This window comes from Podarcis raffonei, chromosome 2, assembly GCF_027172205.1.
Source record: "Podarcis raffonei isolate rPodRaf1 chromosome 2, rPodRaf1.pri, whole genome shotgun sequence".
In the NCBI taxonomy this organism is placed as follows: domain Eukaryota; kingdom Metazoa; phylum Chordata; class Lepidosauria; order Squamata; family Lacertidae; genus Podarcis; species Podarcis raffonei.
Genome location: NC_070603.1, coordinates 25,593,699 through 25,609,025, shown reverse-complemented (window position 1 = coordinate 25,609,025; position 15,327 = coordinate 25,593,699). Strand labels below are relative to the sequence as shown.

The 15,327-nt window shown below is 43.8% G+C and overlaps 1 protein-coding gene across 1 annotated transcript in view; it reads right to left on the bottom strand.

The window, feature by feature from the left end:
* MAP2K6 (mitogen-activated protein kinase kinase 6) overlaps positions 1-15,327 on the bottom strand; it is a 77,557-nt gene that overhangs the window by 23,831 nt on the left and 38,399 nt on the right. Inside the window, exons 3-4 of the mRNA XM_053375418.1 lie at positions 10,596-10,644; positions 3,335-3,448 (exon numbers count right to left, since the gene is read on the bottom strand). Of these exons, the coding sequence (XP_053231393.1) occupies positions 3,335-3,448; positions 10,596-10,644 (163 nt within the window). The remainder of the gene's footprint in view (positions 1-3,334; positions 3,449-10,595; positions 10,645-15,327) is intronic.

Sequence of the window (15,327 nt, the reverse complement as noted above, 5' to 3'; positions counted from 1 at the left end):
GAACATTTGGTGGAGGGAAGCTACTGAAAGAGGCTCTGGTTTAGCAATACATCCCTCACCTGCCCCAATCTGGTGGCTCTGTGTGTGCAGCACCTCTGATGCACCCAGCAAGGACTCTCTCATTCAGCTTCATGTCAAGAACAGGTGGGTGGGTGGGTGTAACACACATACATATACAGATATAGGTGTAGATACACACACACCCCTACATGCCTAAACATGTCCACCAATATTAATGTACACAGGAGGCCCCTGGTTACCTGAAAGGGTTTACACCAAAGCTCCTGTAAAGTTTCAGATCAGATCAACTTGACCCTACACGGACATAAAACTTAACCAGTATTTTGAATATTTTAACCATAATGGAAGACTGGTTGCAAACTGTAGCGGATTTCCAGGGCATTGTTTGCATTAACCATGGTAATCTGTTGCCTCTGTGATAAGTGAACCATGGTTAAAGGTAACTTCCATGTGACTCCAGCCGCTTTGCTTGCAAGACAACAGGCCTTGCTGGTGTCTCCTTACTCATGCCCTCCACAACAGCAGAACTTAGCTCAACAAGCTAAACTATGGTTTTACTGTACAACTGGGATCCTAAAAAATGGTTTAACAGACTGAACTGCACTAACCAAGATGAAGTTATTTTTTGCAGTGGTCCATGTGTCAAAATACCTGGCAGGCAGTAGTACCATGTGCTGGGGTCTAAAACAGCTTGGCACTCTGGACCAGATGGGGGAAATGTAGATTATAGCTGCTCATTCCTTGGATTAACAGTGAGCTAACCATGGTTACTACCCTCTTCAAAGGACTTTTGTAACCATATTTGACACTGGTGCCAGTACCTGCCCTTGTCCCCAAAGGCCCATGATATATATATATATATATATATATATATATATATATATATATAAACAGCTTTCAGAAAGGAAATGAGAACGTCAACAATCATTTCCAGTTTGTAGGATCAACAGCTTCAATGGGACATGCCAATATAAGCAGAAGTAAAACTTTCCCCCAAGCGTTTTAATCCACTGGGAATGTGAAATGGTTTTGAATAAAATGACTCCTCCCACCTCTTTCCAATTTGAAGATTTCAAAATTAAAGTCTCTCATTAAAACTGAAACCCAATTCGAAAAATCATTATAAACAAAACATTTTAGTAATACATAATTAAACATGGCCCTCTATGAAATACATGCTTGCAAGTACTTGAAATAGTAGCCATCCAGAAAGCTGATATACTTACAGGTTATGTTTTGCTCCAGTGAGGACTATCTAACATGGAAATACATCGGGCTCTACTGTTTTACAACATCCTAACCGAGAATAAGGCAATTTACATCTTCGACCAGTTCTTTGGGCTCTAATATGGACGGAAAAGGTTGGAGCCCACCTTTGTCAGTTTCCATTGAAATAAATGGGACAAAGACAAGACAACCAAGTCCAACTGTTTGGCTGCAATCCAATGGACACTAATCGGGGGGAAAGTCTCCATGAGCTCATTGGGACTTGCTTCTAAATAGACATGCACAGGGTTGTGCTATGTCCATTTGGACCCAGCCCAAAGACAATATTGGCTGATAATAACGATCATAACCAAACCACTGTGTTAGGGAACAGGAGTACGCATACATTAATAGATTGCTATTAGAGTGGCATTCATGCCTAAAGGCAGATTGCAAAGATTAAGAAAACCTGTCCTATTGACAAGATGTCAAAGGCCCAGTTCTGATGGCCATGTATCAGCTTAGTTAAGTGTTACGACCATGAACATGGTCTCTTAATACGTCAGCTTAAGTCAAGATGTGATCATCCGAACACACTCAAAAGATGTATACAGTGGTACGAACTGAATTCATTCCGGAGGTCCGTTCTTAACCTGAAACTGTTCTTAACCTGAGATACCACTTTAGCTATTGGGGCCTCCCGCTGCTGCTGCTGCTGCTGCTGCTGCGCCACTGTCGTGCGATTTCTGTTCTCATCCTGAAGCAAAGTTCTTAACCCAAGGTACTAATTGTGGGTTAGCGGAGTCTGTAACCTGAAGTGTCTGTAACCCGAAGCATCTGTAACCTGAGGTACCACTGTACTAACAAAATGCATTCATATGCAACACCAACTCTTACATCCCTAGTTCAGTTCACACAAGACAAGCTGAGAGCGGATGCAAATAGCCCTCAACGTTGAAAAGTACCGCTCCCACATTTTGAAAGCAATCGTCTTGGAGAGACTCAATACATTTTAGGGAAAAGGCAAAACAATCAAGTTACAAGAGTCAAGAGACCAATGATTAACCTCGTCAAACACCCCAATTCTAACATGAGCCAGCACAGGAGCCAACTCCTAGGGGCTGTGGGGGCTTTGCCCCCCCAATAAAATATTTGAGGGGGCTTCCCCCCACCCCAAGTTGATAGGCATTGCCATTTAAATGGTGTGCCTCCCCCCACCCCATATTTTATTCAAGTTGGCACCCCTGGGAGCCAGCCAAACGCTTCCAAAGAGCCTGTAAGGCTGATCTGGAGCACGAACAGGTGATAATTGGGTGGGAAACATGACCACGTATTTCAACCCTGAAATCTCCTCCAAATCCAAAGCAAGAATGCAAAGTTTAATTTTTAAATATAAAAATATAACTTGCGGAATGCAAGGCAATTTTGTGGTTTGACCGAATAGATGGCAGCTAGAATACAAATGTCTTAGGATGGAATTCAACGTCATGCTATGCTGAATGTTCCATCTGCGCAAGCAATTCTGCTTGCCAATTAGAACAATTTCCCCCCTCCTGCTGTTCTGGGGGTTGTCCCAAGCAAGAGCCAATTTTTGGGTGGGGGGCAGAGAATGGGGAAGGTGGCAAGAAGAAAGCCCCATTGAACAAGCCCTTATGCTTGGCTTCCGCTGACAGGATTCGTAAGGTAAGTCAAGTCCCACCCCTTTACTCCATATTAATGATGTCCTGCTTAATTGAACACAATCCTCCAGTTCATTGGAAGGAATCCAGAACAATAAAACAGGCTGATCTTTGGGACTTCTTTAGATTTAATGAATGATGAAAGTTCAAGCTTGCTCTACCTGAATCCCCAGAGTTTGGCTCGAGTCCTCCCACCAGGTCAGCACTTCAATAAATATTACTTTTACCATTAAAAATCAATAAATCAATTATCAAAGCATTTGTGCATGTGTGTTTGTGTATGTTTCTCTCTGTGTGAGAGAGAGAAATGCACACACAGACACATATATACACACACAAGTGTTGGAAAAGGTCAATAGCTGCTGGGAAGGTAAGGAGTTAATTTGGACAGTCAATGCGTTCAAAGAAGGAATAACCACGAAGTCTACCTTCACGGCCATAATTTGCCCACTGGGCATGTGCCTCATCATCTCTACCACGCCATATGCACCGCGGCCCAGTTCTGATATCGGCTCCAGGTCATCAGCTTTGACTTCAAAGTTCTGTGGAGAGATAAAGCCAAGAGAACGTCACCAGGAGCAAAAAAGTGTAGTTATCCAATAATAATAATAATGCTTTCATTTGTACCCCACTCATCGGACTGGGCAGCTCCATCTCTAATGCGTCCAAACTGGTGGCTGCTCACACACATATATAAAAATTAGTTTTTTAATATATCATTTTCAACAGTCATTCAACATACCGTATTTTTCGTCCCATAGGACGCACCTACTTTTGCTGACACCTGCGCGAAGCACAGGGCGTCCTCCGGAGGGCGCCCCGTGCTCCGCGCTGCAGGCTGCCACCTGCAAGCCTTGAGCACCCGGGGGAACTCCCCCCGGGCGTGCAAGGCTTGCGGATAGCTTCCTGGAGCCTGGAGAGCGAGAGGTATCGGTGTGCATCGACGCCTCTCGCTCTCCAGGCTTCAGTGAAAGCCTGCATTCGCCCCATAGGACGCACACACATTTCCCCTTCATTTTTGGAGGGGAAAAAGTGCGTCCTATAGGGCGAAAAATACGGTAGGTCACATCTTAACAGTTTTTTGGACTTCCATCAATCACATCTGGAAAAAAAAAATTTTCCAATTTTTTCACTTAATTTACATTTCTTAATTTCACTACTGCTTTTAATTATCTTATCTATTGACTCTCTCATCATAGCCTTCCTTACAATATTTCACATATTCCTCCTTACAAAACTTCTTGCAGTCCTACTAGCGTAATATGTTGATTACAGTTGCTTTTCAAATAGTTCACATTTTTATTCCAGTCTTCTGAGAATCTCTGGTCCTGCAGGTTTCGAATCCTTCCTGTCATCTTATCTAATTCTGCATAGTCCCATTAATTTCAGCTGCCATTCTTCTTTCATCGGTAATTCTTCTTGTTTCCATTTCTGTGCCAACAGTACTCTTGCTGCTGTTGTTGCATATAAAAACAATTTTTTGTCCTGTCTGTTAATATCACCACTTAAAATACCAAGTAAAAATGCTTCTCTTTTTTAAAAAAAAATGTATATTACAACATCTTTTTCATCTCATTATATATCATTTCCCAGAAGCCTTTTACTCAATGGATGACTTAGCTCTGAATTTCCAAATCTGTGCATACAGAGAAGGCTTGTAAATAAGCCCACAATAGTTACTAGCCCACTAAGAGTCTATTAGGCTAGAATTCTGTGCTGGCCACAGAGGGAGGAAGTTCCCTTCTCCACACGCAGAAGGTCAGAGGTTCAATCCCCGCCATCTCAGGGCACGGCTGGGAAGAGAGTCTTGCCTGGAACCCTGGAGAGCTGATACCAAGCCAGTGCAGAAAATACTGAGCTAGGTGGACCAGCGGTCTGACTCAGGGCTCATTCAGACTTCCTTTTGCACCGTGCTTTCCAGGCACGGATCAATGCTTTAAAGCTCTTTGGGTGCTTTTTGTTTCCTCCATCCTTCATCCAAGTGCTCTCCCTGGGGAAACCCACGTTTTACAGCTGAATCAGAGCAAGCATCAATCTGCAGGAAACCCTATTGCTCCGATTCAGCGGTAAAACCCAGGTTTTCACAGGCAAAGCTCCGGAACTACAAAAAAAAAATTCCCTAACTGGACACAGAGCCTCAAAGTGCGGACCTGGGCATAGAAATGAGGCACAAAAATCTGGATGAGGCTTCAGTATAAGGCAGCATGACCTTCTACTCAACAGATGGGAGTAGAAGAGACAAGAGCTGAGGATACGCTTCCGTTCCTTTGCAGACAGCAGAGAAACTAACCAGACTAGCCGAGGAGGAAGAGAAGAGGTCTGACCCTCCTGCGCCAACCTGCACACTCACCTGCATGCAATTGCTGGCTGCCTATGGCTACCATGGGAGGAGCTGTTTTTTCCCCCCATGCAAGGCTGCTCTGGAGCACCGACATATCCTTACTTCTTCAAAAGTGCTTGGATGGATTTCATTATGCCATTCGAGTTCTGAAGCTGGGGGCAGCACCTCTCTCTTACAGGCATGGGTAATCGTTTCTTTAAACGGAGCATTGCTTTGACCAGGGGTCAGCAAACTTTTTCAGCAGGGGGCCGGTCCACTGTCCCTCAGACCTTGTGGGGGGCCAGACTATATGTATGGGGGGGGGGAATGAATGAATTCCTACACCCCACAAATAACCCAGAGATGCATTTTAAATAAAAGCACACATTCTACTCATGTAAAAACACCAGGCAGGCCCCACAAATAACCCAGAGATGCATTTTAAATAAAAGGACACATTCTTCTTATTATTATTATTATTACCCATGTAAACACATGCTGATTCCCGGATGGTCCACAGGCTGGATTTAGAAGGCAAATGGGGCTGGATCCGGCCCCTGGGCCTGAGTTTGTCTACCCATGGCTTTGGCCGTGTACACTTGTTCCACGAAACAGCAAGTTCAATGTCTATTTCTAGATTAAAGGTAAAGGTAAAGGTACCCCTGCCCGTACGGGCCAGTCTTGACAGACTCTGGGGTTGTGCGCCCATCTCACAAAAGAGGCCGGGGGCCAGCGCTGTCCGGAGACACTTCCGGGTCACGTGGCCAGCGTAACAAAGCTGCATCTGGCGAGCCAGCGCAGCACACAGAAACGCCGTTTACCTTCCCGCCAGTAAGCGGTCCCTATTTATCTACTTGCACCCGGGGGTGCTTTCGAACTGCTAGGTTGGCAGGCGCTGGGACCGAGCAGCGGGAGCGCACCCCGCCACGGGGATTCGAACCGCCGACCTTTCGATCGGCAAGCCCTAGGCGCTGAGGCTTTTACCCACAGCGCCACCCGCGTCCCCCCACCGCGTAATCTAATTTCTAGATTACATCACTATAAAACACTTTTCTTAAAAAATCAGTTTACTCAAAAGGTTCGAAGTGATTCCCCCCCCCCTTCCAAGCAAATTTATGTCATCCCTCTCTTGCAATGATGTTCACTAGGGTAGGGGGGAATGTGTACACCTGCTGTGACTTTTGCACATGTCAACACAAGACAAAGGTTAGACACACTGGGTGCACATTGCTTTCTATACCCACATTTTTATTTCCTAGGCTAGACGACAAAAAGTTAAGTAGTTGGCACAGGAGGTTTGATCACCTCATCTGCAAGGATGACGACCTGTCCCCATTCCTTCCAGTTCAGATGTCTGGCTTGGCCATTGGGACTATGCCTGAATTTTACACACTCCTCCCTTGTTTTCTAGTTGTAGATAAACTACTACGGGTTTTCACATGTTGAGTCCTGAGAGGGAGAAACAGCTTTATTCTTTTGTGCCTTTAATTGCTGACAAAAGCGGTGGACCAAATTCCAGCTCTCTTTAAAAGACTGAGCTGGGATGAAGGGGAGATTTGCAACAGCAAATGCATGTACAACTTATAGATCAAAATCTGCTTCCTCTACGAACCTTTTGGAAAATCTCTCCCTTCCAGGGACAGAAGGGAACCTGCTTTTCTTGGAACAAAGGCATTCTACATCAGACATCTCTTTGATGCAATACTGGGTCATTGTGCTCCAGATGGCTCTCTCACTCCCTCCCATCTCAAAACACCCAAAGTAGCGGGGGGGGGGGGGCGTGCCTAGGTCTCTGAAAGGCAGCCCTATAAAATGCTAATGAATATACAACATTGCCAATAAATTAGCACTCTGCAGCTTAGGTGTGAGACTGAACAGAAAAGGCTCAGACAGTGCTAGTGCCCATGTGTATCAGCCTTTACATCAATCCTGCTGCAGTTTCCCTCTTCTAACCAAGAAAAATGTCACAGATTTGGTAAGAACTGGCCTTCAAACAATACAATACCTGAAAAGGGACGTGGAGAATTCCAAATTAGAGAAGATGGGAGAAACACTGATTGACTGATTGTTTAATTTCCAAACCATTTAATATATTAAACACACATTAAGGCTAGTAACTCAGGAGGTGTATATGGAGTGTTATCGGTTAAAATATTCAAGGATAAACATAGAATGCTATGGAGAGGGGGATGGGAAGTCAAGGGGTAAATTAGAGGTATTGCGGATGGTAAAGTATGCAAACTTTTGAAAACTAAATTAAAAAATTATATATATATATATATATATATATATATATATATATATATACACACACACACACACACACACAGAGAGAGAGAGAGAGAGAGAGAGAGAGTGTTTTTTTATTTAAAAATGTGTAGGGGTACTCTCATTTTGACTCAAGAAAATCACCATTTTATAGTTCAAATTGGAAAAAATAAATACAGTAAATGGACAAAAGTACAAAGATTCACAAAATGTTTAGGGGTATGCGTACCCCCTGAAAAAAGCACTACTAGTATATATATAATTCTGTTGGATCAGATCAAAGGTCCATTTAGTGCAGCATCTTCTTCCTCTTAAATGACCAACTCGAAGCCTATAGGAAGACACACAAACTGGACAAAAATGTGACAGCCCAATAGATTAAGCTTTTTCTCATTGCTACATCTGCAGCAACCGTGTGGCGTGCAGACATGGGACATTTCAGAACATCTGGAATTCCTCCTTTTGCCTTTATACCCAAACAGCACTGACCAGCGACACGAACACCTGATGTTCTGCTGACAAACTCACATAATTCCTCTAAATAGGTGCAGTGGACCTGCTGGCACACCTCGACGCTCGTTTTACCAGCGGTCCCCCTGCCGTAAAAGTTGAATACTGGGTCTGCTTGAAAATTACAGCCTTGAGAACAACGCCTTGTAGCTTTCTTGCTTAACAGCAGCGAGAGCAAGTGTTTGGAGGTAGCTGCTAATGCTAGCCAGAGCTTAGCAATAAGCATTTGGCGCTGAGCAACTGTTGCTATTAATATCAGTAAGCAGGTGCCTCTGTAGAGATGTTACATAAAAAGCTGGAGGGGGGCGGGGTTTGGGAAACGCAACCAGGCCTATTAATTTGGGTTATTCCTTGACGGAGCAGTAGGAGTCACCAGAGAATGAGGCAATCTGCTCTTTTTTTTTGCAGGGGATTTGTATACAGGTCTTTTTCTTAACTATTCCCATAGTCAGATCTTTGAATTCTTCGTTTTTGTTTCTAATAATAATGATAATAATTTTATTATTTATACCCCACCCAACTGGCTGGATTTCCCCAGCCCCTCTGGGCAGCTTAAGGGACAGAAAGGTAAAGGTAAAGGTACCCCTGACCATTAGGTCCAGTCGTGGACGACTCTGAGGTTGCTCGCTCATCTCGCTCTATAGGCTGAGGGAGCCAGTATACAGCTTCCGGGTCATGTGGCCAGCATGACTAAGCCGCTTCTGGTGAAACCAGAGCAGCACACGGAAACGGTGTTTACCTTCCCGCCGGAGCACTACCTATTTATCTACTTGCACTTTGACGTGCTTTCGAACTGCTAGGTGGGCAGGAGCAGGAACCGAGCAACGGGAGCTCAAACCGTCGTGGGGATTCGAGCCGCTGACCTTCTGATCAGCAAGCCCTAGGCTCTGTGGTTTAACCCACAGCGCCACCCGCGTCCCTCTACAGCACATAGATAAACCTAATAAAATATCAACCATTAAAAAAAATCCTGATACAGGGCTGCCTTCAGATGTCTTCTAAAAAGTTGTGTAGTTCTTCATCTCCATGAACATCTTATGGGAGGGCGTTCCACAGGGAGGGAGCCACTGCTGAGAAGGCCCTCTGCCTGGTCCCCTGTAACTTCAGTACACCCAAGTTAAAATAATGTAATCAAATGATGCCCATATATTTTAAATGGTACAAAAATGCATTTCAATATCCCACCCACCAAAGCCTGAGGACTTGAAACATATTTTTTTTAAAAAAAATGAAAGCTGGTTTGAATCAGAGCTGTAGTTCACCATCCATTAAATCCCACATGGAACAGACTTTTCATGAGTCAGTTTGGGTTTCTCTATACTGGTGGTCGAACAGCTGGCTTCCGTTTTTTTTTTTGCAGCCATCTCACATGTGTCTTAGATCTTAAACTATTAAAAATATGCAAGACTTGACCATTTAGCTTGCATCTACTGCAGTCATAGGAGGGATTCCTATGACAACGGCACATCCAGTCTTGGACTTCACTTAACAGAACCGCAGTTCTATGGACGTGAATATTGCCTGTTCCAAAACACACGCTTGCCCCAGTGAGTCTCAGCTATTAGCACAGCGAGCGTCACCAAGTCAAGCCTCTCCGGAGCAAAGGCAGATGGTTGCCTGACACAGTTTCGCGTTAACACAATTTGGTTATCATTTGCATCCCATTTTCCAAACTTAGCTGGATGCCAAGCAGTAACTGTTGGACTTACACGATATTCTTATTCATAAACAGATGCTCTCATGAAAAGCTTAAGTCAGCCATCAACTGAATTTGTGGACCACGGGATGCTGCAATACACATTTGTATGGAGAATGCAGTGTTCGACTCGTGTCTGTCTTGAAGGCAAGGGAGCAATAGTGTAAGTCAGGGGTCAGCAAACTTTTTCAGCAGGGGGCCGGTCCACTGTCCCTCAGACCTTGTGGGAGTCCAGATTTTATTGGGGGGGGAGGATGAACGAATTCCTATGCCCCACAAATAACCCAGAGATGCATTTTAAATAAAAGGACACAGTCTAATCATGTAAAAACACGCTGATTCCTGGACCGTCCAAGGGCCGGATTTAGAAGGCGATTGGGCCAGATCCGGCCCCCGGGCCTTAGTTTGCCTACCCATGCTGTAAGTGAAGCTGCTTTTAAAAGTACAGTCATGTGATTGCACAAACCACTGCAACAACTTGGTGTCAACCACCAAGTGGTTGTGCATAGTGTCATCAAATGAGGGCCTGCATATACCAGCCAGACACTCCCTAGCAGGGTCCCACATAGGTCTTACCATTGCTCCTGAGTAAACAGAGCTGCTTCCTTGATACCCCAAGCAATGTGGGAGAAAATACACAGCTTTACTCCAAGAGCGTCCAAATACAAAGACAACATCAGCAAAGAGGTGAAAAGTCAAAACCTTTAACTTGTTTTGGTAGGTGAAATTTGTAATAAAGGGAACAGGTGAATCAAGGAAAGAGGGACAAGAAGCTCAATGACTTCTGTACCAAGGAATGGGATTAGCAGATTATTTATAAGCCACCCCTTAAATTCACTTCTTCCCAGCTGGATGCACAGAAATCTTTAGAAGTTGTATTTGATCGTCACCGTACCTTGTCGCCAATGGAGATGCAGGCTTTGGAGTCCAAATCTCTAGGTGGCCTGCAAAATAGAAAAAAAAGAAGGCCCAGAAAACAGATTAGGAAGGAAGGATTTCAGGGCTCATATAAAACACATACAAGCACTTCATTTTTATTCCATCCTTTCATCCCTCAAGGAAATCAAGGTGACCCAGGCAAGGGTCCCAGGCATGAGGCAATCCAAGGCCTGCTTAGCTTCAGCGAGGCTGGTGCGCTGTGCACTTTCTTCAGACCATGCGCCGGGAACCAAATGTGAATACATGTCATGTATACACAACATCAGAATTAGCCAAGGGTCACTCGGAAGGAGTCTTTCCCATTTTTAATCCAACTTCCTGGTAAGAAATATGGTCACTCCTTTGAGATAACAATTGCAGCTACACTTCTGGGAATAACAGGTTTGGAATTGCCCGAGAAAGATGTTAAATTATTTTTGTATGCCACAACTGCAGCAAGAATTTTGTTAGCGAAGAATTGGAAAACACAGAAAGTACCAACAGTGGAAGATTGGCAGATGAAGATGATAGATTTTTCGGAGCTGGTCAACCTGACTGGAAGAGTCCGTGACCAGAAGGAGGAGGAGTACCAGCAAGACTGGATGAAATTTAAAGACTATTTTGCTAAATATGTTAAGATAACTTAATTGGAAAAGCTTGCAAATAATAGTTAGGCTTAGGATTTAAATATGTAAGGATAAGATTTAAGATGTTTAAAGTTAAATTAGAAAGAATGAAAGATTTTAAGTGATTAAGTTAATTTTTTGAGAAAATCAATTTTGGAAAACTGTTAAAATGATATATAATGAAATTCAACCAAGGGGATTTGAGGAAGTCACTTAATAATGTTACCAAGATTTAAACAGGATGTATGTATGTTTGTTTGTTTGTTTGTTTGTTTTGAATTTTTGGAAAATCAATTAAAAAAAATTGGGGGGGGAACAACTGCAACTACTATCTACAAAGGGAGAAGTGGACAATTTTCACAAGCTGTCAAGACCCTCATGAGCGGCTTTTTAAAACAGCTTTCCAAAGAGAAAGCTCGGTCTCTCCCTCCCAAGTGACAAGGCCCTCCTTCTTGCCTACAGAGTTTTTCTGACACGCATTCCCCTTTCTAGCTCAAAATGGTGGCAGGCAAGGAACACCCCCAGTAGCAATACAAACACATATGGGGTTGAACCAGACCCTGAATGATCCTAAAGCTGATCTGAAATGGGCCTGTGGCGGACTCAAAATATTTCAAATTCCAGCCCCCATTTTGGAATTTGCCACTCTTTTTCTCTCACCCCGCTGCAATATCTATTTTTAGCGCCTGCTCCACCTTAGAAATCACTGGTTTGGGGTTTCTCTACTAAGAAAAAACAGGGCTGCAAAAATTACACGGTGCAGTAAGAAACTAATGAAGTCAGGTAACCCCCAGCAAAAGCCAACATCTTTTCCATAAATAAGAAATACTCTTCTATTTATAGGCAGCCTGTAAAAAAAGACTGTATTTATCTTTTATTAATCTGCACCAGAAATAGCTAAGACCAAAGTGAGCAATGCTGAGCTTTGCCATAAATCCCTTCTTTCTGATGGAACATAAAGGGTCAGTCATGCTCCTGTTTTGCAAATGACTCCTAATCCAATACGTAAGGAGGCGCTCAGCTAAATTGCCCAAGTAAAACCACAACCAGTGTACCCCATGGGTTTAACATATATGCCAGCTTGCACAGCACCTCTTTTTTATATATAAAAAGTGTGCCCTATAACGCTCCCTCAGACTATCTACAGCCAAAAATAAGTGGGTCATTGAATGTGACCATTGTGACAATCTTCATTAAAAGTTTTCTTTTCTTTTTGAAAAAAGTATGCCTCAAACGCTCTTGCTTTGATATAGATTGCAAATCTTTTGTTTATTCATTATATACCGCTTAATTACCAAAGCCTTTAATCACATACAGTGGTACCTCGCAAGACGAATGCCTCGCAAGACAGAAAACTCGCAAGAAGAAAGAGTTTTCCGTTTTTCGAGGTGCTTCGCCAGACGAATTTCCCTATGGGCTTGCTTCGCAAGAAGAAAGCCCATAGGGAAATCTCTGGGGACCTCTTTTAAAATGCTGGCGGTCGGGAGCAAAGACTTTCGCCCACCGCTGGCCTTCAGAAGAGGTCCTGGACTCGCGGAACGAATTAATTTCGTCTTGCGAGGTACCACTGTAATAGGAAAGCAGTCCTTCCTTCTAATAACGAACAGCAGCTTGTGGATGTAAACTGCTAAATTAAGCTATACTTCCTTCTATAAAGGTAAAGGGACCCCTGACCATTAGGTCAGGTCATGGCCGACTCTGGGGTTGCGGTGCTCATCTCACTTTATTGGCCAAGGGAGCTGGCGTACAGCTTCCAGGTCATGTGGCCAGCATGACTAAGCCGCTTCTGGCGAACCAGAGCAGCGCACGGAAATGCCGTTTACCTTCCCACCGGAGCGGTACCTATTTATCTACTTGCACTTTGATGTGCTTTCAAACTGCTAGGTTGGCAGGAGCAGGGGCCGAGCAACGGGAGCTCACCACGTCGCGGGGATTCGAACCGCCGACCTTCTGATCGGCAAGCCCTAGGCTCTGTGGTTTAACGGTAAAGCTAGGCATTATGGTCAACATGTGGAAGCTTGTTCTCTAGCCTGTGGAGCAATGGGTGGGGGATGTAGAACTTTGTGGCATCACCACACAAGGCGAGTTCAACTAGATATTAAAAGAGGAGGACAGAGTAAGTAGACATTTGACGGCTGTTTATAGGAGCAGCCGCACTTTTTGATATTGCTAAGCCCGAGCCTAAAAAAAAAAAGTACCTTTGGTACTATAATCCCACTACTTCAACTGAAGGACAGGAAGATGATTTCATCTGTTGACAGTGCCAGCTGCAATCCTTTTCCAATCCTAAAAGTTGAGCTCTGGAAATCTCATTCCATTCCAGCAAGTCTACAGAATCTCCACTTCTGGCTCTGCATGAAATCTCTCTGAAAATCTCTCCACATCACTTTCTCTATCCTAGGCAGTCCTCTCTTATGGGCATATTTTAACATCACCCTTTGAGGTGTCCTGGCATTTGACTTTCTAATGCTACAGACCCATGTATGTACCTGTGGATGGCATAGGCATGGCCCCTTGAAAGATCAAAGGAAGATCAGGGGTGGGAGATGGAAAATTGCCCTCCATAAGGTAATTAAAAGCCCTCCTAAGAGAATCTTCTGTCTTAATAAGTCCTTTCATTGACTGCAAGGGCAGTCTCAGGTTCCTGGTGGAGATCAAGATTCATTTCACTGTTTCAAGTTGTGGAGAGATTGTGGGAAGAGAGGAGGGGGGCAGCAAATGCTCAGCCTTGAAGACTGCGTTCAAAGAGGCACCATAAGCTAAAACAGACCCCCTTTTTGAGAGAGAGGCATGCAGCAAACACAGTACATGAAAGAGAAAATAACAGGGCATTGCCCAGTGTCAGACAGGGCAGATTAGAGAGGAAAGCCTCCTTGACATAACCCATATCTTACCTTGGTACAATGAGAAAAGTTGAGAGTCTGTTGTGCTACCTAAAGAACTGTCAGGGGGCCCTTGGGTAACAAGCAAGTCACCAAATTTCAAGGATCCAAGATACGCATCATGAGGCTTCCAAAACTAAGCAGGTTTATGTATTTTATCTGGAAGCAATGGAACCGACTTCCAAGGAAATCTGGTTAGGATAAAGGTGAGCACACTTTCTGGGTGAAGGACAGACTGAGAAATTATGACTGAGGGGCCAGGCGGATATAGAAAAACTTTTCTTTCTTTCTTCCTTCCTTCCTTCCTTCCTTCCTTCCTTCCTGTCTCTCTCTCTCTCTCTCTCTCTCTCTCTCTCTCTCTCTCTCTCTCTTTTCCCCTGATTATTTTCTCAGTTGGCACAGCAGCCAGCTGTCCACTGTTCCCAGAGTTTACTCCGTTTACATAAGGTGCAAGGTCTGTGATGGGTAATTTGACAACTCAATAATCTTGCAGCCAAGAGCTTGTAAGGTATGGTATATATATATATAAAAAAAATCTGAGAATCTCTTGACAAACCCAGCCTTAGCCTTGCTTTCACCAAACCCAGAGATCCTGACCCTACGATCTGGCATAAAGATTTAATTCTTTTTCTACTGGTAGCTGCACATCTAGTGATAAAGTATCACTGGAAATCCTAGGTGGAACTACCTCTATCTGAAGAAGTGTGCATGCACACGAAAGCTTATACCCAGAACTAACTCTCTAAGGTGCTACTGGACAATTTATTTTTATTTATTTATTTATTTCCTCCAGAGATGTGGTTCAATAATATTTGTGATATAGCCAGTTCAGGGCAACTAACTGGGCTTAGAATGGTTACAAATGGGGTTATAAAGGAAAATACCTTTGATGAAACCTGGTCTCCCTTCTTTTTATATGTAAGGGAAAAAGAAAGCAAAGCTCTCGCACCAGTCTCACAAACCTGTCTGTGAAGAACCTATACGGACTTGCCAATGTTTTAAGGCCACGTAAAATGACATTGGCCTGGCACCTGCTTCGTATAATATAGTCAGGTTTTCCAGAGCAGATTTTCAGACATGTGGAGAGAAAAGGAAGGGGATGTTCTGTGGTGTGGACAGAACTCTGCTTGCGTGTGGCACAGGATACAACCCTATGGTTTTCACCTTCTCATTGAAACACAGTCCCTTAAGTACTATGTTG